The sequence below is a fragment of the Trachypithecus francoisi genome, unplaced genomic scaffold, assembly GCF_009764315.1.
Source record: "Trachypithecus francoisi isolate TF-2019V2 unplaced genomic scaffold, Tfra_2.0 Lachesis_group8, whole genome shotgun sequence".
NCBI lineage: Eukaryota > Metazoa > Chordata > Mammalia > Primates > Cercopithecidae > Trachypithecus > Trachypithecus francoisi.
Window position 1 is genome coordinate 47,611,487 of NW_022681473.1, and position 22,901 is coordinate 47,634,387.

The following is a 22,901-nucleotide window of genomic DNA, read 5'->3' on the forward strand; positions in this document are numbered from 1 at the left end:
TGGAGGCTGGGAAGTTCAAGATTAAGGCACTAACAGAATTGGTGTCTGGTAAGAACCCGCCTCCTCATAGGTGGCCGTCTTCTCACTGTAAACTCACGTGGTGGAAGGGGCAAATGAGGTCTCTAGGGCCTCTTTCATAAGGGTACTAATCCCATTCATGAGGACTCTGCCCTCATGATGTAATCATCTCTGGATGGCCCCACCCCCTAACATCATCACCTTGGGGATTAGGATTTGGGAGTGGGGGGGGTACATAAACAGTCCATTGCAACAAGGAAGTCAACTATATACATTATGTATGGACATGCACTCAGCCAGCCAAGTCTAAGAACAGGGGATTGATCGTCAGAGAAATGCAAATCAAAACTACAATGAGATATTATCTTACCCCAGTTAAAATGGCTTATATCCAAAAGACAGGCAATAACAAATGCTGGAGAGGACATGGAGAAAAAGGAACCCTCGGACACTGTTGGTGGGAATGTACATTCGTACAACCACTATGGTGGTTTGAACAGTTTGAAGGTTCCTCAAAAAACTAAAACTAGAGCTACCCTATGGTCCAGCAATTTCACTGCTGTGTATATACCCAAAAGAAAGGACATCAGTATATTGAAGAGATATCTGCACTCCCATGTTTGTTGCAGCACTGTTCACAGTAGCCAAGATATGGAAGCAACCTAAGTGTCCATCCACAGATGAACGGATAAAGAAAATGTGGTACTTATACACAGTGGAGTACTATACAGCCATAAAAAATGAGATCCCGTCATTTGCAACAACATGGGTGGAACTGGAGATCATTATTTTAAGCAAAATAAGCCAGGCACAGAAAAACAAATTTCACTTGCTCTCACTTATTTGTGAGAGCTAAAAATGGAAACAATTGAAGTCATCAAGATAGAGAGTAGAAGTACCAGAAGCTAGGAAGGGTGGAGGAGGGGCGTAAGGGAGGAATGGTTAATGGGTACAAAATTATAGTTAGATAGAATGAGTAGGATCTAGTATTTAGATAGCACAACAGGGTGACTACAGTCAGCAATAATTTATTGGTACATTTTAAAATAACTCAAAGAGGGCCAGGCACAGTGGTTCACACCTGTAATCCCAGCACTTTGGGAGGCCGAGGTGGATGGATCACCTGAGGTCAGAGTTCAAGACCAGCCTGGCCAACATGGTGAAACCCCATCTCTACTAAAAATACAAAAAAATTAGCCGAATGTGGTGGTGTGGGCCTATAATCCCAGCTACTCGGGAGCCTAAGACAGGAGAATCACTTGAACCCAGGAGGCGAAAGTTGCAATGAGCTGAGATCATGCCACTGCGCTCCAGCCTGGGTGACCGAGTGAGACTCCATCTCAAAAAATAAAATAAAATAATTCAAAGAGTATAACTGGATTATTTATAACACAAAGAAAAGATAAATGCTTGAGGTGATAGATACCCCCTTTATTCTGATGTGATTATTACACATTATCAAAAGATCTCATGTACCTCATAAATATATCCACCTACTCTGTATGCACAAAGATTAAAATAATAATAAATAAATAAATAAATAAATAAGAACAGGGGGCTTGCTCTGCAGACACTGCATCCAGACAAGTCCTGCCTCCCACCACATCACACCCCCTTCCAAATGGATAGTTTCCACTCCCGCTTTTGTCTTCTTCATTTATCCTACCCCTGCCTAAGCCCATCACTGTAACTCAGAAGGCTGCCTCTATAGGAACCTGGACTCTGCCACCTTCTTTGCTGGATGACCTTGGGCAACCAAGGTTTTCTCTCTGCCTTATTCTCAACTTGGTAATAGCAAGCATACTACCTACTTTAAAGAGAGATGGTGACTAAACCAGACAATGTAATAAATGACTTGGCACTAGGCAGGAACTCAATTATTTTTTTAAAAAAATCAGTGAGTGTCTTGGGATTTCAGACAAGAAGCCCTCGGCTGACCTGAAAGTGGAAAAGCTTGACTCAAGTGTCTCCTGTGTGCCAGGTTTTCTCACACACACAATCCATAAGAGAGAGGTTATTCTTCCTATTTGACAGCTGAGGCTCAGGGAGGCTGACTGGCCCAAGGTCACACAGCTGGTCAGGGATAACGCCAGGACCTAAACTTCCCCACCACAGAGTTTGGGTTTAGGCAGGCTCTGCTCAGGGGACAGGAGCTGAAGTCCCTCTGTGGAGAGGGGAGGAACATACAGGAAATGGGAAGTTATTGAGCAGTGCCCTCACATCACCTGGCCTCAGCCCCAGCCCTAGCAGGACCCTCCAGGCCCAGACAGCTGAGGCCATGCTGTGCCAGCCAGAGGCATCTGTCAAGGTCCTGGCTGGGCCAGAGCGCAGAGTCCTCTTTGGCTGAACCCTGAGGGACAGTCTGCAGCAGTGTGGCCCTGGGCAGGGAGCGGGTTCAGTCAGCACACCTTATGGGATTTCACAGCATTGGGTCAGACCCAGAGCTGTCCCCATGCTGTTCACACACATATGCTTCCGTCAGCAATGGCAGCTGTCTCCAAAGCAAATCACTGGAGGGTCATTTGTGTGCCTGCTTCACCCACGGGGGTAAGGCCCCAGGAAGCAGGGCCCCCTCACCCTCGAGTCTTCTCATCTGATCCCCGACTGATGCGAGTGACAGAACTAGGCCTTTCTTTCGGGTTCTAACACAGAGAATAGGCAAAAGGCACAGATACACAGGTTTCCCCAAAGGTCTGTTCTTTGGGCCTTGCACTCCCTCCTCAGGAGTCAAAGTCTCAGAGGCAGAAAAATCCTTGGTACCCCCAGGATCCTTTTGGGAAGTGGTTAACAGCACAGGCTTTGAAGCCAGGCCTCACTGAGTTTGGTTCTTTTCTCCACCAACTCCCCCAGCTGTGTGACTAGGGAATGGGACTTAACCTCTCTGAGCCTCAGTTCTCCCGATGTAACTACTAGGCAGGGTTACTGTAAGATTTAAAACACGTAAAGTGGTTGGCATATACTAAGCACTCAACAACTGTTGGTGAAACAAAAAGGAGAAAATCTTATCCCCCTGCCCCCTCAATAATCTTCCCAGAAAGAGAGCAGGTTTGGGGATGACCAGCAGCTTGGGAAGGGAGCGAGGCTTGCTTGAGAAGCCCTAAGTGGGTAAGCAAGCTGAAGGCAAATACTGACTTGCTCTGGGTCACAAGGGGCATGTTTTTTTAAAAAAGACACTGTAGAAGAAAGGAAGAGAAGATATGAGATGCACACAAAGGAGAAGACCACTGGGGGTACAGGAGAAATGGGGGATTTTACTAAGTTTCTGCTGTGAGTTGTGTGAATTACACCTCTTCCAGCTCTCTGTAAAGAGCTCAGTAAAGATTTCATTTTTTATAATCAATGGACTGGGAGTTGGCTCTTTTAGAGGATGCAAGGAGATGCTGAGTTTGACCTTAAGTGGCCTCAAGGGTATAGAGCAACCAGGACATCCGTGGGAGTTATCCTTCTGAGTTATGTTACTGTCGTGAGGGTGATCTTGGACCAAAACTTAAGAGGGCAAGAACAAGAATGTTATTTAATTTCTATATCAAGTCTCCATCCCACTAGGCTGGCAGAAAACATTAACCTTGGGCCTTTTGGATTTCCTTCCCCACCTCCCCAATTATGTGGTGCCAAGAGACTGGGGAGGGTTCATCTTGTTCCTGCCTTACCCTTCCCATTCAAATATGGCTAAGGGTACCCTGCCTCTGTCATCTAGAGGCCCTGCCCTGGGACAAGAAGACTTTTCTTCAAAACAACCCTTGTATGTGAGCCAGGCACAGTGGCTCACACTTGTAATCCCAACACTCTGAGAGGCCAAGGTGCAGGGGAGGGGATCCCTTGAGGCCAGGAGCTCGAGACCAGCCTGGGCAACACAGTAAGACCCCCATCTCTACAGAAAAGTAATTCTTAAAAACCTAAAAAGCCCCTGTATGGATTTTCTGACACAGTCTACACACAGCCTGTCCTTTCTGGTGGCTGTCCCCCAGCCACCCCTACAACAGACAGGCAGGGAGGCTGGGCACAAGCTCCCTCTCAAAAGAACTTCTCTTTCTACTTCCCTCCTCCTGACATGGGGCAGGATGGAGATGAGACAGGAGATCACTTCTCCCTCCCAGGTTCCAGTTAAGACATTTTATCTCTACATCAGTCCTCTCTTTTACTGGTTCTACAGTTTTCCATGTTCCCCTGTGGACACAGGCTTTGAGCACCTGAAGGAGATGGAAAAGGACGCATCTTTCCCAGTCAGTGATGGTCGCCTGAACTTAGGCTCTGTACTCGTTCCCCACTATTCCATAGTATCGATCACACCATGAGTTTTGCTTTTGTCTGTTTTTAACCAGCCCACTGTTGATTGTGGTTTTTGAAAGGGTTCATTTCTTAAACTATCACCCCACTCCGTTATGTCACCATTGTCATTATAATGACCCTCTCTGCCAAGGTCCCTGGAACACTGGCACACCTAGTCAGCCAGACAGAAACAAAGGCACTAAGGCCAGAACAACATCAGAGCTGGAAGGGACTTTTTTTTTTTTTTTTTTGAGACAGGGTCTCGCTCTGTTGCCCAGGCTGGAGTGCAGTGGCCTGATCATGTCTCATTGCAGCCTTAACCCCCCTGGCTCAAGGGATCTGGAAAGGACTTTTCTGAAGCTCTGCGCCAGTCCCTTTGCTACACCCTGCCTGAGGCCACACCCACCCAGTAGCCCGTGAGTGTGAGAATCCAATCCTGGAAATCCAGCCCTAGTTTTCATTTTGCCAGGAAAATGGCTGGGAATTCTCAGAGGGGGGTACCCTTGCTCAAAGCAAGCTCCCAGAGTCTGACCTTCTTCCAGCCCCTAGCAAGAGAAGCAGGAGGCATCGCTGGAGGTGGGGAAGCACCAGACACCCAGCACCTCCCCCACAGAGGCAGGCGTAACCCTGTTACAGACATAAATGATTTTGTATGCCACACACTGCTCTGCGTCTGTGTCTTGGACATCTTCCCCTGCCAGTAAGCATAACTCTATTCTCTGCCCTTGCTCCATAGTATCCCACAGTACAGACAATATCTGGTTTTTGTCTGTTTGGGTTTTGTCTGTTTGAACCAGCCCCATATTGATGAGCATTTGGGCTGATTCCAGGATTACAACCCATATACTACAAAGGAAGTCCTTTCATGCCCCCGTGCGCACCTGACTCCACACTTTTCAGAGTAATTCTCCCACCCACACAGTGGGCAGTGTGGTGCATGCCCTCAATGTAGAGCTAGGTGCAGGGAAAGATGGAATTTGTCCACAGTTACAAGTAAGTTTGTGCTGGAGATGGCAAACACGGGTCCCCGTGACTCCAGACTTAACACTTTCTTAGTCCCAGGTGATGCTCCTTTAATACCAGACTTGTTGTTTATTTTAAATGACCAGGAATAAGCAAGTGTGAGGGTTGCACCAGGCAATGTGGGGTGAGGGAGAGACCATTAAATAACCCTGATTGATCGAGGGGCTGTCGTGTGTGGTCACCCAGGGGATGAAGCAGCTGGGACCATCTCCCCAACTTGCAAAGCACATTCACACCCATGATCTCATCTTAATCCTCTGGGGTCCATATTATTATCTTTTCCACTTAGAAATAAGGAAACTGAAGTGCAGAATGGTAACTTGCCCCCAAATCACACAACTAGTAGTGGTAGAGCCAGGACTAGGAACCCTGTTCTTTGAAAGTGAATATATTATTACTGCTAAAAAGAAAGATAGCATTGCTGAAAGTGTGAAAAACTGATATTGTAACTACCAAACAAAATAACAACTTTGCAGAAAATATATTTTTAAAAAACCTTGAAAGCAAGAAAAATAAACTAAAAGAAAAAATCTTGCTGGGTGACCATGGGCCTGTCTTCTCGTCTCTCTGAACCTCAGCTGTCTCATTTTTAAAGAAAAGGAATGATGATAAGCACAGCGATGGCAGCTAATACATACGGAGCACTGCCTTACCGTATTTCCAAGTCCGACCTTTCCCTGCAGGCTTCACGCAACCATACATATTTCATATGGCTATAATCATGGGAAGCACAATTTTGTTTGCCGTTTTTCACCTGACACTATCTCGTAAATTTTTTCTATTGACTACACAGACTCAGCTAGCACCATTCCAGCAGCTGCATTTTCCCAAGTTAATTAACCCCTGTCCCTGGTGCAGGATATTTACTGCCACCAAGTTTTCACTATTTTGGCTGATGCTGCAAGAAACATCTTTTGGCTTCAGAGAAATTCTCCAAAGTCAGAGACTGAGGCTTTCAGACCCTGGACCCTGCTCTCTCAAGGCTGTTCACCTAACCCCATCTGCCCTCTGCCTCAGGGCCTGGGCAGAGCCTCGGCCTTGCTGACAGCGTGCTGGAGAGGCTCACCAGGTTCAGCAGCCTCAGGGCAGTCTCAGCGAAGCTTGTAGGCAAAGGAGCTGAAGGGGTCTTCCTTTGGTGTTCCCCTGACCCTTCCTGAGAACATGCTCATTTATGCTTCATACCCTATCTAGGAAAGTTCTTCTTCAATCTAACCCCGAAATCCCATTTTCTGTTCTTTCTACATACGATATAAACTTCTTTGGGGCACAGTCTCATGAGAATCTCTCCAGAACGTATAGGAAGGCATAACGTTGTCTGTACAATTTCACAGTGTCCTCCAAATGTTAAGCCTGTTCCAGGTCAGGTTAAGAATTTCAGTCCCCCTCCACTGCCTCGCATCCCTCTGGCCAGATGCGTTTCTTTTTTTTTTTGAGACAGAGTCTCGCTCTGTCGCCCAGGCTGGAGTGTAGTGGCCGGATCTCAGCTCACTGCAAGCTCCGCCTCCCGGGTTTACGCCATTCTCCTGCCTCAGCCTCCCGAGTAAGCTGGGACTACAGGCGCCTGCCACCTCGCCCGGCTAGTTTTTTGTATTTTTTAGTAGAGATGGGGTTTCACCATGTTAGCCAGGATGGTCTCGATCTTCTGACCTCGTGATCCGCCCGTCTCGGCCTCCCAAAGTGCTGGGATTACAGGCTTGAGCCACCGCGCCCGGCCTCAGATGCGTTTCTAAAGCACCTCTTTTTCAGCCTAGGGCCGTCACCCATTCTACCCACTGGTCTGCCAGTCGCTGTAGGGTTGTCATGTACCAGAGGCATGAGTACAAATGATGGGGGTGGGGACGGGGGACCTGAGCAGCTGGGTTCAAGCTATGCTTCCCTGCTTGCTGGAACTGAGACCCTGGGGGAGTCATGTTACTGGCCTCCCTTCAGCTTCCTTGCAGCTTGGTTTTCCTCATCAGAAGAATGGAAGTGATTAGAACCTGTACTTAGCAAGAATGCTGGGAGATCCTCGTGTGCAAGTGCCAGATAAGCTGTAAAGTAGTACCTAGGATTGCCCCACCTGGGACCACTTTTGAAAACGCCCAAGCCCCACCCCCACCCCACCACCAACACAAGGTAACGTTCTGCCCCACTTTTCTCATCCATGTGGGGTGGAGACTTCCGCCACTCTGCCCTCTTCCCTCGGCTCTCTACATCCATCCGCACCACGTCCAGGTGAACTCACGCTCCGAACCCGGAACCCGCCCACTCCAGGCCATGTGGACCCTTCTCTCCTCTTCTGCACGCCCCACTCTCCTTTCCCAACCAGACTCCAGTGTGCCCACACCCTACTCCCCATCTCCGCCTGCCCTTCCCCTCGCCCCCAGCGCACGCGCGCATCGGGGCACTCACGAAGCGACCCCGGCAACATCTGGGAGCACGCGCCTCCATATCTGGAAGGCGGGCGCAGGCGTGGCAGGGCGAGTCGGGTTCCTCGCGGTCCCCTTGGTCCCGCAGGTGGTGGTGCAGGGCGGGGTGCGGGAGAGGGAGGCCGGCGGGGCGGGGCCCGGGAGGGCTGGGGCCTGACGGCCGGGCCGGGCGGCGGAGCTGCGAGGGACAGAGGCTCGGGAGGCGCGCGGAGCCTGCGGAGCCCGAGCCCAGCCCGCGCCCGCGCCGCCATGCCCCTGGCCTTCTGCGGCAGCGAGAACCACTCGGCCGCCTACCGGGTGGACCAGGGCGTCCTCAACAACGGCTGCTTTGTGGACGCGCTCAACGTGGTGCCGCACGTTTTCCTACTCTTCATCACCTTCCCCATCCTCTTCATCGGTGAGTGCGCGCGGCGAGCAGCGGAGGAGGGGACGGGAGAGCAGGGAGGGAGGAGGAGGAGGCGCTGCGCGCCGCACCGCTCGGCGTCCCCTTCCGGCCCACGACAGCCTCGTTCCCGGGGTCTCCTGTCCTGTGTCCTGCCCGCCGGTCCCTGCATTCGCACACCAGCTCATCCCTTCACTCCCCCGGTGCCCCCGATCCCGCGCCAAACACAGCTGACGTTTGTGACCCACGGGATCGCCAAGTTTTGCTTCTGCAGGGCCAAGAGCTAGGATGGGGGAAAGGGAAAGAGGAGGTCTCTGCACGCGGTGGGGAAGTAGAGAGGGGTCGGGCCTCATCCTCCGTGGCGCAGCTTAGGGAGCCGGGTCACCCCTCCCGCAAGGCACCCTCCCAGTCAGCCGCAGCTGGGCCTAGGGAGGAGGGAAGCCTGTGCTTCGGAGCCTGGAATGGAGGCCCCGCTAACCCCTATGCTTTCATGGGCCTGAGCCGCGCAATGGTCGGTGGTCTTTGACAGTCCCGGGCCCGCGACCGGGCGAGGAGAGGGCGAGGAGAGGCGAGAGCTAGGGATTTGGATTCCCTTCCGCCCGCCACCCCACCCGGGCATGTGTCTCCAGAGCGCAACTTCTCAGGCTCTGCGCAAAGTAGCTCAGACTCGCCGACTCAGCGACCCCGGCGCCCTTGCTTGCAAAGTTGGGGGCCACGGCCGGGACAATCGTGCGTGCCTCTCCACTGAGGTCCCGCCGCCCCCATCTCTCTCCAAGACCTTGGCTCTTCCAGACCAGTCAAGTCTATCAACTCATAGGGTGTCCCCTGCCTCCCCAAAACGTGTTCATTCACTTTAAGAAAAAAAGCAAATCTTAAAATTCATGTACAGCTTTGGGGAAGAAAGGAAAGATTGTCACAAAATTAGATTTACAAGAGGTTGCTGCAGAAGCAGAGTTGCTAGTTATTAACAAAGACAGTTAGCCAGAAATAGAAAGAAAACATAAAAAATATGTGCTCCTATGTGCATCAAAAATAAAAAAAGAACAGCATTTTCACTTCTGTTCTCAACCAAATGGTTTATTAACCTGATGACTTGTCACACAAGAAGTTAGCGTATATAATGGGGTACCTTGGCAGGGCACAGTGGCTCACGGCTGTAATTCCCGCACTTTGGTGGGCTGTGACAGGAAGATTGCTTGAGTCCAGGAGTTTGAGACCAGCTTGGGCAACATAGTGAGACCCCCCTCTTTCTACAAAAAATTAAAAATTAGCTGAACATGGTGATGTGCGCCTGTAGTCCCAGCTACTCAGGAGGCGGGAGGATCACTTTAGCCTAGGAGATCAAGGCTGCAGTGAGCAGGGATCCTGGCACTGCACTCCAGCAGAGGCAACAGAGCAAGACCCTCTCTCAAAAAAAAAAGGTGTGGTGGGGGGAGGTACCAGCACAGGACTAGGCTGAATGAGTTGGACGTTTAGTTTGTGTGCACCAGCCTTGGGGATTCTCATGTGTAGGTGTCACTCACACCATGGACCCAATGCCCAAGCAACCTTCTGGGGTTCATGCACCCTCCTCCTCCTCCAAGTGGGCAGGCATCCTGCCTCTGACTGTCTTTCCCTGCAGGATGGGGCAGTCAGAGCTCCAAGGTGCACATCCATCACAGCACGTGGCTTCATTTCCCTGGGCACAACCTGCGGTGGATCCTGACTTTCATGCTGCTCTTCGTCCTGGTGTGTGAGATTGCGGAGGGCATCCTGTCTGATGGGTGAGTGACTGTCTGAGGACTCAGGAAAGTGAATCTGCTACAGGGTACTTCCTGAAAGGCTGAAGGAGACGCTAGCTCACCTGCATTCCACAAGCCCATATCTTTTGTTACTACATCCAGCAACTCAATGTCTCCTATGTGCCAACCTCTCTGAGCTGGGCATTGGACACAAGTGAGTCCCAGGCCCTGCCATCAGTCCAGGAGAGTGGAGGGAGCATGGATCTGCATGCTAAGTCCCAGTGAAATAATGCTAGAGCCTATTAGAATGTCACAATTGCAGTGGAAAATGCCAGGTCTCTTCTACAAGCTGCCGGAGTTAACTTCTTGGAAAAAAAAAAAAAAAATCTAAGCATGCCACCCACTCTTGCATAAGACCTTTCCTTGATTCTCAGCTGTTTCGAAGATGTGGTCTCAGATCCTCAGCCCACCATCCAAGGTCTTCACAGTCAGCCCCACCTGTCTCTGGCCTCATTCCCTATGCCCACCTTCTCTTTGGGTCTCACAGCACACTCCTCCCACCTCTGGTACAGCACAGATCATACTGTATGTTAAAGTTTATGTCTATTTGCAAAACTGTCTTCTGAGTCAGAAAGGCCTAAGAGTTAGAATCTGAGTCTTGTTCATCTTTGTATTCACAGTGCAAGGCATGTAATAAACATAAACATTATTCAGTCCATAAACATTTATTGGGTCCTTAGGAGAATAAATGAAACTGTGTTACAAATAAGTACTCTGGGAGGCAAGAGGAAAGCAGAGTTGGGCAAGTTCTGTGGTTGAGAGGGCTTTGGAGCGGAGTCTGGAAGGGTGACTAGGTTTCTGACACACAGAGGAAGAAGAAGAGAGAGAGCTTGTGGTGCCTGAGGGAAGAGAAAAGGCACCAAAGAGAAAAGCAGGTAGGGCTAGGAGCAGCGCAGGGGCTGGGACATTAAACACAGGCTGGGGAGCGATGGAGGCTGAGGCTGGGAACCCAGGTTGGGGCATCTCAGGAGGACTGTGAATCCTAGACTGCATGTTTGGGTTGGATTTGGTCAGCAGTTTGGAAAAGAAGAGGGATGTCATCAGCATAACACTTTTAGGTGAGAACCTGAGGAGGTGTTCAGTGCAGGCTGGAGGCAGGGAGAAGCTAGAGGTATAACAGAAGTGGCACTTAGCATCGATTGCAGTAGTCTAGGTGAGCGATAACTGCAGACAGAAATGGTGTGTCAGCAGTCGAGGACAGAAGAGGAGCTGGAGCAGCCATCTCACTAAGGAAGAATCCAGTAAGCAGCCAGAATGAGAGACTGCCAGGAGAGGGAGTGATGGAGGAGAGGGATATTTGGCTTGAGTATCTGAGGTCCAGCGCCCCCTGAGCTGGAATCAGACTATCCAGACTGCACTCCTGCAGCACTGCCTGGTTCCTGTAGTTGGATGGCAGGGGATAGGCTCCCTCATCCTCCCTCCCGTTCCCCACCTTCCCTCCCCCAGTGTCCCTGCATCCTGGCTTCAGCAGTGATCTCTGTAATACCTGCTTGCCTTGGAGGCAGCAGCTCTCTCTGCTTATCAAAGTCCCCAGACCAGCAAGAAGACCCGAAGGCATACTGCTACACAAGCAGGTGACAAGTCCGCCTCCACCCCCACCCCTACACCCCTTCCAAAGTAGCACAAATGCCACAGGGAGCCCTCAGATGTTAAATACTCACCAGATGGTGACAGGGGAAGACACCCTGCCCTTGGAGAAGGAAGACGTGGGTCTTTAGAAAGCACTTCTGCTATGTACCAGCTATGGGACTTTGGACAAGTCATTCGGGCTTTCTGGGCCTCATAAGCATTTGTAAAATGTATGATAAAACATTTTAGATGCCAACTTAAAAATGTGTGAGAAAGTATAAGGTGTTTCAAAATTATTTCAAGGAGTAAAGAGGCAAGCGTTTTGAAGACCCCTGGGCAGAGTGTTGGCTGTTCGCAGTGTGACCATTTGTGACTGCTCTCTAGCCTTGTGAAACAGGCATCATAGTCCCTGGCTTGGCTGCTTCATGGGGCTGTGGAGGATGAACCTTGAGCACGGACAGGGTGCAGAGCTGGGAGTGGCAGAGCACTGGGCAGACTGTGTATTCCCAGGATGTGAGAAACTGGAATGAATGATTCCAGGGACGCCCTCCTGCTGGCTGTCAGCAGCCCCTCCTGTGTGTGGCTGCTCTGCTTTAGCTCAGTGCAAAGGGCCATCTCCTCCCAGGGCACAGATCAGCTTGAGCTGAGTAATTGTCATTTGGTCTTTGTGAGCTCCTACCCCCGGGGCTGGCAAACCTCAGTGAGGGCAGGAAAAGAGCAGACAGGAGAAGTCACGGACCCTTGTGATACCCCTAGTCTAATCCAGCCTGGGTTTTCAGAGCTATCTGGAAATTTAGGGGGTAGGTGGGAGTGGGGGCTGATTAAGGCTGCCCTGATTTGATTTAGAGTGAGCCTCATTTAGTGAATAATTAAGCCATCTTAAACCTGTAGCGCTTCTCCTCTTCCTTTGGGTATTATTTCTATGCGTGATGCTCTGAATTCAGAACAATCAAAGCAGGATAAATTAGTGAAGAAGATTTTTGAAAATAACTACAATATTTTCCCAGACCACCATACACTAGATAAAGCCCGTATATAAAACTTTACCTAATTTCTTAACTAATTCAGTGTGTATTATTTAACAAAGCAGCTAAAAACTATTCTATGAAGCCGTGCCATGAAATATTTAGTTCAATGACGGTTAATCTTCATCTTATTTTGTCTTATGAAATTTTAACATTTCTCCCTCCTATTGCAAAAACAAAAGCACTTATATCAACATATGATAAAACATGGTTAGACGTCAGCTTAAAAATGTGTGAGAGAGTAGAGGGTGTTTCAAAATTATTTCAAGGAGTAAAGAGGCAAGAGGTCTGAAGGTCCCCGGGAAGGGCGTTGGCTGTGCCCAGTGTTGCCATTCATGACTGCTCTCTAGCCTTGTCTCTCTTGTACCTTCTGTATTAGTTTGAAGACCTTTTGTGGAGAATATCCACTAAAGAATATCAATATTTACCATTTCATTAAACAAGAAATGTGGAGTTTGCCTTTTCAAGTTGGTTTGGTGCTCATTGATGTTTTCAGGGACACAGCCTCTTCCCGTCTTTCCACACCATCCTCTGTGTGTCAGCCTATCTTCCCCATGGTCACAAGGTGGCTGCCTAGCTCCGGGAATTGCTTAGCATGAGCAGAGAGGGCATGCTCCTGACATGCCTCTCCTTTATGAGGGAGATTATTCTTTCCTTGACATCTCACTGGCCAGAATATGTGGACCAACACCGGCAAAGGGGTATGGAATTGCATGACTGCTTAAACCAATCGCCATCCATTCCCCCTGGGGCTGGGTACATTGCTGCTGGAGCAAACCTGTGGTTCTCCTGGCACAGAATAAGGGGAAGATGCTCTTTGGTGGAGAGCCCACATTGCCTTTACACTTGCACCTCGGTCCCACCAGACCCACTGGGGTCACAGGATGGCTCTCCTCATGTCCTTCCTCTTTCTCTGTTGAACTCTTATGTATCCTTCAAAGTCCAACCTGGTGCCACCTCCTCTAGGAAGCTGTCCTTGATTGCCCACCCCCTCCTTTGTCCTCTCTCAGCCTGTGTCCATTGGCGGTATCACTTCCCTAGCCTACTGACTTCAAGAGTTAGCTCTGAGCATGGCAGCCCCCTCCCTACCATCAGCTTCTCAAGGGCAGGGACCCTTGGCACACTGGATAGGAGTAGCCTGGTGGGCAACAGCAGCACTGAGGCATCAGGCTGTAGCAGGCCATCTGGGAATGGAGTGAGTCCCACAGGGTGGAGCAGAAAGGGTAGGCTGGGCAGCTCTGGTAAAGTGGCTGGAGGCCACATAGCCTGGGCCTTTCGTTCCAGGCTGAGCAGAGTGGGTTTTGCTGTCTGCAGGAGAGAGCTGTGGAAGGGCATGATCATGACTAAGTAAGGTGACCCTCTTCACCAAGCAGGGGGAAGACTGAGGCCTGGGAGGAGGCTCTGGCTGCCTCTGGGTCTTACCCCCAGGCCAGGGTCCGCCCACCTAGAGGCCTCTGTGAGTTAAAGTGAAAAGAATATGAGCTGGCATTGACTGCCCCATTCCCCATCCTGAGATTCCAAAATCAGGACCTTGGAAATGCCTCTTCGTGCCTCAGTTTCCTCAACCATAAAATGGGAGACTAAGAGTACCCACTTGATGGGGTTTAATGAAGATTAAGTGGGTTAATATATATCACATGCTTAGAACAGTGCCTGGCACAGGGTAAATGTTCCATAAATATTGACTCTCATCAGTTTGTTATCACAGCCCCTGGGGAGGGTGCCAATGCTGACTTATGCTGTTCATGTTAAATGGGACTGTCACTGGGTGAGTTGTGGCATACAGGCCCCTGCACTGCTCAAGAGATCCCAGCGACCCTTGTGCTTAGGGCTCAGCATACAGTAAGACCTCCAGATCAAATATCCAGCTCTACTCCATGTACTGGCAGCTCTGCCCAGCCTATACTCCAAATATGCCCATTAACTAAAGGGCCCTGCAGCCTATACAGTGATGCTATAAAGGTTCAGTGTTCGGCCTTCGGAATTCAAGGCCTGGGCTGCTCTGTTGCAGTACTTAGAACGTCCCCATCCTGTCTATTTCTCTCTCCCATCTCAGGGTGACCGAATCCCGCCACCTCCACCTGTACATGCCAGCCGGGATGGCGTTCATGGCTGCTGTCACCTCTGTGGTCTACTATCACAACATCGAGACTTCCAACTTCCCCAAGCTGCTAATTGGTAAGTGAGGTATAGGAGAGAGGGGCATTTCTTCAGATAATGTTTCATTCATTTCTTCAGATAATGTTTACTGAGGACTCACTATGTGCCAGGTACTGCTCTAGACAGTAGAGATTCGGAATAGAAGAAAAAAATCTCTGTCTTCATGGAGCTTACAGTCTGGTGAAGGAGGACAGATGGGCAAATACAGTGAATAAACAAACAAACAAATAGGTGGTGGTGATGCTATGAAGACAATCAAGCTGAGTAAGGGGTAGGGGCAATGGCCATGTTGCTATCTACACAGGATGGTCAGGGAAGGGCTTTGGTAAATGTGGGTGTGCAGGTATTTGGGGGAAAGTGTTCCCTGCAAGGGGAGTGACAAGTGCAAAGGCCTCTGATAGGGTTAGATTTGGCAAAGATGTCACTGTGGGCAAAGCCAAATGAGCAAGGGGAAGAGTGGGAGGTGAGGGCAGGCGCCAGGAGAGGAGCAAGGAAGAGTCACAGGCTCTGGGCCTGAGCACCTGGGTGAACTGTGGCATCAATAACTGATGTGGCAGAGGAGGGGAAGGTGGGCTGTGGTGGGATCAAGTTTTCTATTGGGGGCATATCGAGCTTGAGATGTCACAGAGACAGCCAACTCAAGTGTCAAGTTGGGCTTTCATGGGGAGGTCAGGCAGGGTAAGAACTACACTTTCAGGAGGTGAGCCTTATAGATGGCATCTAAAGGCTGAGCCTGGGGCCGGGTGCCCTGGCTCACACCTGTAATCCCAGCACTTTGGGAGGCCGAGGTGGGCGGATCACCTGAGGTCAGGAGTTTGAGACCAGCCTGGCCAACATGAGAAACCCCCACCTCTACTAAAAATACAAAAATTAGCTTGGCGTGGTGGCACACACTGGTGGTCCCAGCTACTCAGGAGGCTGAGGCAGGTGAATCGCTTGAATCCAGGAGGCAGAGGTTGTAGTGAGCTGAGATCGCGCCACTGCAGTCCAGCCTGGATGACAGAGCAAGACTCCGTCAAGAAAGAAAGAGAGAGAGAGAGAGAAGAATGAAAAGAAAGAAAGAAAGAAAGGAAGGAAGGAAGGAAGGAAGGAAGGAAGGAAGGAAGGAAGGAAGGAAGGAAGGAAAGAGAAGAGAAGAAAAAAGCAAAGAAAAGAAAAGAAAAAAGAAAGGGAGAAAGAAAGCTTGAGACTGGAAGAGGTCACCTGGGGAGAGAAGAGAAAGGCTCTGGGACCAGAACTTCAGGTTTGCTAACATTTAGAGAGACTCGGGAAGGAGTGCCCACTTAGAGCTTCTGAAATGTTAAATACTGCAGGACTGGGGTCCCAGGCAGAAGCAACAGGATGATGGTTGATGTTTACTGAGCATGTGCTGTGGGGCAGGCTCCGTGCCATGTTCCTTATATTCATTGTCCCACAGGCTAATTCCCCCAGCCTCCTTACTGGTGTTGTTGATATCCCCATTTTCCAATGTGAACCCTGAAACTGAGAGGTTAAAAATAATAACGGCAAATACTCACTTTGTACTTACTGTATGCCAGGCCCCATCCTACCTATGTGATGTATATTAACTCATTTAATCCTTTCAACAACTCTATGAGGTAGGTACCTTTATTATTTTCCCTTTACGTGTCAGAAAACTGAGGCTCAGCGGTTAAATAACTAGCACTAATCTAGCTTGTCAAGGGGCACAGCCGGGAATCTAGCATCTGTGCAATCTCCTAATCATTTCTGACACTGTGTGTCTAAGGGCCCACAGACTCTGTCCTTGGGGCAAAGGTATCAATCTGCAGGTCTGCCTCTGTATTGGGGTTCAGCCTGTGTGTCTAAGGCTGGGGCTGTACATCTGGCAGTTAGACTGTGTTCACACTGTGTCATTAAGTCGGACTGATTTTTAGGAATCACAGCATCGAATTGACATTTGGAGTCTGGCACGGTCTGTGCTAAGCCAGTGACATTGTTGTGTTCAGCGAGTACAGGGTGTTTCTTGCACTAATCACAGGTCTGCCTTTCTGTAGAAGGTGGGATCTGAGCTCCATCAGGATTATCCAGGTGATCCCCCAACCCCTAACCCAGGGGCCCCCACGTGAGTATGCATGGGAGCTAGGGGAAGCAGGTTGAGAGGGGAGATGTTAAATACAGGCTTCAGAGAGCCACCCTGCTTCCATTTCTGAAGCAGCTGCTCGTCTGTAGAGAATCCTTCACTAACCACCAGGGCCTGGCTGACCAGTGCCCTCTGGAAACACCCTGTGTGGACATCCGAGGAGTTCACTTTCTCATTCTCCAGTAAACACATAATGTTCTCTCTTTAAAGCACAAGTTATCACCCATGGATGGATTTGTCCTTTTCTAAGGAACAAAGACTAACTCACTCCTTTCCCCTTGTTGGAGTTATCTTCCCTTGAAAGGAGGCTCCACAGAGCCAGAAATTCTAGAACAGGGAAAAGTGGAGGGGACGCGCCTGTGAGCTGCAGGGACAGAGGGCAATGCGTATTGGGAGAATGGCTGGCCCTCCGAGGAGGCTGATGTCTGACCTGGCTATGGAGTCCCACAGAAAGGGGACCTGTGGTGCAACTTACATTTTTCCATGAAGGAACCATGATCCTGGAACCCAGATGAAGCCAAGGAAATGTTCTCTGAAAGTCATATTTGAGCTGAGAACTGAAGAAACTAACTGGAAGAAGGGAGGAAAGAGTGCTTCAGGTAGAGGGAACAGCATGTGCGAGGCCCCAAGGCAGAAGGAACAAAACACATTAGAAAATTCAGAAGAGGCCGGGCGCGGTGGCTCAAGCCTGTAATCCCAGCACTTTGGGAGGCCGAGGCAGGCGGATCACGAGGTCAGCAGATCGAGACCATCCTGGCTAACACAGTGAAACCCCGTCTCTACTAAAAAAAATACAAAAAACTAGCTGGGCGAGGTGGCGGGCGCCTGTAGTCCCAGCTACTCAGGAGGCTGAGGCAGGAGAATGGTGTGAACCCAGGAGGCAGAGCTTGCAGTGAGCTGAGATCCGGCCACTGCACTCCAGCCTGGGCGATAGAGTGAGACTCCATCTCAAAAAAAAAGAAAAGAAAAGAAAAGAAAATTCAGAAGAAAAAGAGTGGCAGGGGTGCAAAGTGGAGGGGAGCTGGACTTTGGGTTTTGTTTGCTTGTGCCCAGGCTGGAGTGCAGTGGCACCACCTTGGGTCACTACAACCTCCACCTCCTAGGTTCAAGCAGATTCTCGTGCCTCAGCCTGCTGAGTAGCTGGGAATACAGGCATGCACCACTACACTCGGATAATTTTTTGTGTTTTTAAAAGAGTTGGGATTTTGCCCTGTTGACCAGGCTGGTCTTGAACTCCTGGCCTTAAATGATCAAGTCTCAACTTTCCGAAGTGTTGGGATTACTGCCGTGAGCCACTGCACCCAGCTGAAAGGTCGCACCACAGGTGTTGGCCTTTATCCCAACAGCAATGGGAAGTTTGTGTGTGTGTGTCTGTGTGGTGTAACATAAAATTTATCATCTTAACCATTTTTAAGTATAGTGTTCTGTGGCATTAAGTATATTCACAGCCAGGCATGATGCCTCATGCCTATAATCCCAGCACCTTGGGAGGCCAAGGCAGGTAGATTGCTTGAGCTCAGAAGTTCGAGACCAGCCCGGCCAACGTGACAAAACCCCATCTCTACAAAAAACATAAAAATTAGCTGGGCATGGCCATGTACACCTGTAGTCCCAGCTACTTGGGAGGCGGAGGTGGGAGGATCGTGGGAGGCTGAAGAGGGAGGATCACTTGAGACTGGGAAGTGGAGGCTACAATGAGCCAAGATTGTGCCACTGCACTTCAGCCTAGACAACAGAGTGAGACCCTGTCTCAAAAAAAGAAAAAAAAAGTATATTCACATTGCTGTGTAGCCATCACCACTATCCATCTCCAGAACTTTTTCAACTTCCCAAGTTGAAACTCTGTACCTATTAAATGATAACTTCCCACTTCTCCCTCCTTACAGCCCCTGGCAACCACCATTCTACCTTCTATCTATGAATTAGAGCACTCTAGGTACCTCATCTAAGCAGCATCATACACTATTTGTCTTTTTTTTTTTTTTTTTTGAGACAGTCTTGCTCTGTTGCCTAGATTAGAGTGCAGTGGTGTGATCTTGACTCACTGCAACCTCTGCTTCCCTGGTTCAAGCAATTCTCCTGCCTCAGCCTCCTGAGGAACTGGGATTACAGGCGCTCACCACCATGCCTGGCTAATTTTTGTATTTTTAGTAGAGATGGGGTTTCACCATATTGGCCAGGCTGGTCTTGAACTCCTGATCTTGTGATCCGCCCACCTCAGCCTCCCAAAGTGCTGGGATTACAGGTGTGAGCCACCATGCCCGGCCTATTTGTCTTTTTATGACTTGCTTATTTCACTGAGCATAATGTCCTCAAGGTTCATCCGTGTTGTAGCATGTATTGAAAATTTTTTTCCTTCCTTTTTAAGGCTAATATTCCACTGTATGGATATTCCGCTAATATTCCACTGTATGGATATGCCACATCTTGTTTATTCATCTGTCAGTGGGTTGCTTTCACCTCTTGACTCTTGTAAATAGCACTGCTATGAACATGGGTGCATTGAGGGGTTTTCAACATAATCATAATAATTGCTTTATGGAGACCAGCTTGGAGGAGAACAAGATGGGGAGGAAGTGGGGAAACCAATAAGAAGGCTCTCAGGGTGGAGCAGGAATCCAGAGGAGACATGATGATGCCTGGACTTAGGTGGTACACCACAGGGGTGGAGAGAAGTAGATAGATTCAAGATATTTAGGAGGTGAAATAGATAGCATTTGTTAATGGGAGAGGTGTGGGGTAAGGGAGAAGATTGGAGGGAGAAGGAGGAGTAATGGGAGCTTACCGGCAGTCCCCATGTTATGCCTCTTTCCTTCCTTTTCCCTCTTCTCTCATCAGGCATTCAGCTTTTGCTGAGTGCTGCTGTGTCTGGCAACAGGCTGAGCACTCAGCACTGCAGGACAGGACTGTGCAAAAAACCTCTGGGCCTAGTCCTGGGTCCACCGCTAATTCCCTGTGTGACCTTGCACAAGACATCCAAGTTCTCTGAGCCTCGGATTCCCCACCTGGGCAGGAAGAAGAAAAAGTCCCTACCTAAGTCATAAGGTTGTAATGAAGAGCAAATCAGACCATATCTGTTAAGTGTTAGGGACAAGACAGGCATGAGGCATGTTTTCAAGTCAGCTCCAGTAGGCAGCTCTCACTAAGGGCTAAAGGGCTTCTGAGGCCTGGGATAGAATCTGTCCAAGAGTGGAGTGGAGGCACGGGGACAGCCTTCAGCTGTGGAATTCCTTGAGACCTAGAGACCAGCCTGAGCTGGGGGACATTATTCCAGTCCTGAGGCATGGGACCAGAAGGCAGATGCTTCTGCCCCCCATCCTAATGTCCTCATGCAGGGACCCAAGGTGGATGGCATTGATCCCCTGGGTGAGCTCAGCCCTGGGCACAGGGTGGGGCCCAACATCTCAACCTGTTTCCTAATCCCGGGCCAGGCAGGACAGATCCAGATTTGTCCCCAAGCGATGCTCTGGCTTTCATGCCCAGGCCCACATAGGGATAGAGGGCAGAGTGAAAGTGTCTCTCCCTCACTCAAGTCCTCTGGAGAGGGGCTCTGTGGCATGAGGCTGACCTTATCCGCATTTGGTCTAAGAGGGGGGAGGAAAGAGCTGCCAGTGCTAAAATGTCCCCCACCCTCAAAGGGGGACTTCACAGGTTATTGCTGGTTTTGGTTGTTGGACGCTGACAGTGATTTACTGGCAGATTGAAGTGGGCATGTGTGCGAGAATTCAGGATAGAATCTACTGATAGCTTCTGAGGTTTACCTGCCCCAGGTCTTAAATCTAGAGATAATAAAAAAATAACAGCTAATGTCCAAAGAGCGTGTGAGGCTCACTGCACTAAATGCTCTCCATACGTTTCTCACAAGAACCTTCTAGGTAGCACTATTATGATTCCCACTTAACGGATGAGGAAACTAAGCTCTAGAGGGCTAAATGACTAATCCAAGCTCACACAGCCATTATCTCACAGGCTCTGAGCCCAGGTGTATCTGGCTGCGGGGCCACCACCACTAACCCCTGTGTAACACTGCCTCACGGAACTGTGGCTGGCTTTTTCCATGTCCCCCATGGCCCTGCTCCATCATCCTGCTGTGGTGGGCTCTGGACTGTGAGGACAGGGACCCAGGCTTTCACCCTCTCTCTGTCCCTAGCTGCCAGTGCACTTGGGCAAGGTCGCATCCTGTCTCTGGGCCTCAGTTTCCTCATCTGTCAAATGAAAGGCTGGATTGAATGACCTTTAAGATCTCTCTCACTTGGAAATTCCACAAGGAAGTCATTATAGCATGGAGCTTGCATGCATGGGCTCCAGCGTCAGGCCAGCCCAGCTCTGCCAGTTAATGGGTGTGTGGCCTTGGATCAGTTATCTCATCTTTCTGAGCCTCATTTCCTTTGTCTGAGCAATTGGGGGTGACGGCAGTGCACTTTCTTTGAAAAGTGATGGTGAGGAATAAATGAGCTCTTGTATTTAAAGTGCTTATTTGGCACAGTGCCTATAACTTAGTTAAATTCAAGAAATAAATTTCTTATTCTTCCCATGATCACTTCTTGTTAAGGGACATTTGTCTGACCAGTTTGATTTATGAGATTATTGGTGTTTTTCATGAATGTTAAGACGAATGTGCGTCATCTTAGAGTCACACACTCTGATATATTCACACGTGCACATCCCTTTACTCGGAAGTGTACACACCCGGGCATGCTCATTCTGTCTCCTTCTCTGCCACATACTTGCACATATTACGTGAGTGTACACACATGATGCACACACGTCTCCGTGATCTTCCATCTCTCCTCGGCAGCCCTGCTGGTGTACTGGACCCTGGCCTTCATCACCAAGACCATCAAGTTTGTCAAGTTCTTGGACCACGCCATCGGCTTCTCGCAGCTACGCTTCTGCCTCACGGGGCTGCTGGTGATCCTCTATGGGATGCTGCTCCTTGTGGAGGTCAATGTCATCAGGGTGAGGGTAAGCAGGCCACTGAGGATGCACCTGGGCCAGGGCAGGGTGGGGAGCAGAGGCTGTGGCCTCTGTCCTGCCCTGGGTTCGACCCCCCAGCCTGCTTCTCAGCCAAGCTGAGAAGGGGTCAACTTGTTTTACCTGCCCCTGTAAAGAGGAGTGGGGCCATGGCAGGGGAAGTTTCAGGAGAGACACTGCATCTGGCCCACATGCGCTCTACCCCAGGCTCCCAGAGGGAGAGGGGTTGACAGGTGTGTTTGCTGAGGTTGGCGATTGACTTTCCATAGAGAGGGAAGATAAGCATCAGGCACTGGCCTCTCCTTTCTTTCTTCGGTGGTGGGGGACTTGTCTTTGCTTTAATGTATTCATATCATCACACGCACACATGAATGAGTGTTTTGTTTTCCTTTCTGTTTGCTCCCGCCTCCCTCTCTCTTTCCCACCCCAGACTCCAACCTTCCCCTGCCCCTATCCCTACCTCCCCAGGTAGCACAGACTAATGAACTCATTTGTCTTTCCCATGCTTTGTTTTTATTAGTATAAAACCATATGTGTCTATCTAAATAAATATCTATTCAGGTTTTTTTCCTCTCAACACAAGTGAATATGTAGGTTTCCCCCTCAGTATTTATCTTGTAAGAATGGGATCATATTATGCACTGTTTTCTGCACTGTGCTTTTCTCACCCAACAAATATCTCTTGGGACTCCCTCCAAGCCATCTGATATGGCTAATTCTATTTTCTTAATGGCTGCATAATTTTCCATCGTATGGATGAGCCATAATATATTCAGCTATTTCTCTATGGATGGGCATTCACTTTGTTGCAAAGTTCTTGCCTTCATGAATAATGGTGTATCGAGCATACTTATATTTATGTATTGCTGCTTTTATTTCTATGGGAGAGAGTCCAAGGAATGGCGTTGCTGGGTCAAAGGGTCTGTGTATTTTAAATTTTGATCAGTGTTACATATTGCCCTCCAGAAAGATTGTCATCTGCCAGCAATAAGTGAGAAAACCCTTTCCCTGCCTTCCAGCCAGCAGTGAGGGCTATAGCCCTTTCAAACTTGGACTGCTTGCATTTCTCTGACTCTTCTGCTTTTAGTTGGTGATCTGAAGGGCACAAGGCTCCTTATGTGTCCCTCCACCCTCCAGTGACCCTCACAGGAACCCTGTGATGCAAGCACCATCCCCTTTGTAGATGAGGAA

At 49.5% G+C, this 22,901-nt stretch overlaps 1 protein-coding gene across 10 annotated transcripts in view; it reads left to right on the plus strand.

Annotated features, from left to right (window-relative positions):
* Nucleotides 1-7,869: 7,869 nt before the first annotated feature.
* ABCC8 (ATP binding cassette subfamily C member 8) overlaps nucleotides 7,870-22,901 on the plus strand; it is an 83,749-nt gene continuing 68,717 nt past the window's right edge. For 8 of the 10 annotated variants that reach the window (XR_004436249.1, XR_004436250.1, XM_033208004.1 and 5 more), the window contains exons 1-4: nucleotides 7,914-8,115; nucleotides 9,722-9,863; nucleotides 14,532-14,653; nucleotides 21,535-21,701. Coding sequence is in view for 8 of the 10 variants with exons in the window: in XM_033208004.1 (XP_033063895.1) it covers nucleotides 7,968-8,115; nucleotides 9,722-9,863; nucleotides 14,532-14,653; nucleotides 21,535-21,701 (579 nt within the window). In the remaining 2 variants the exon portion in view is untranslated. Of the gene's footprint in view, nucleotides 8,116-9,721; nucleotides 9,864-14,531; nucleotides 14,654-15,824; nucleotides 17,336-21,534; nucleotides 21,702-22,901 lie in introns of those variants that run through there. The other 2 variants (XM_033208003.1, XM_033208010.1) reach the window with 2 other exon arrangements.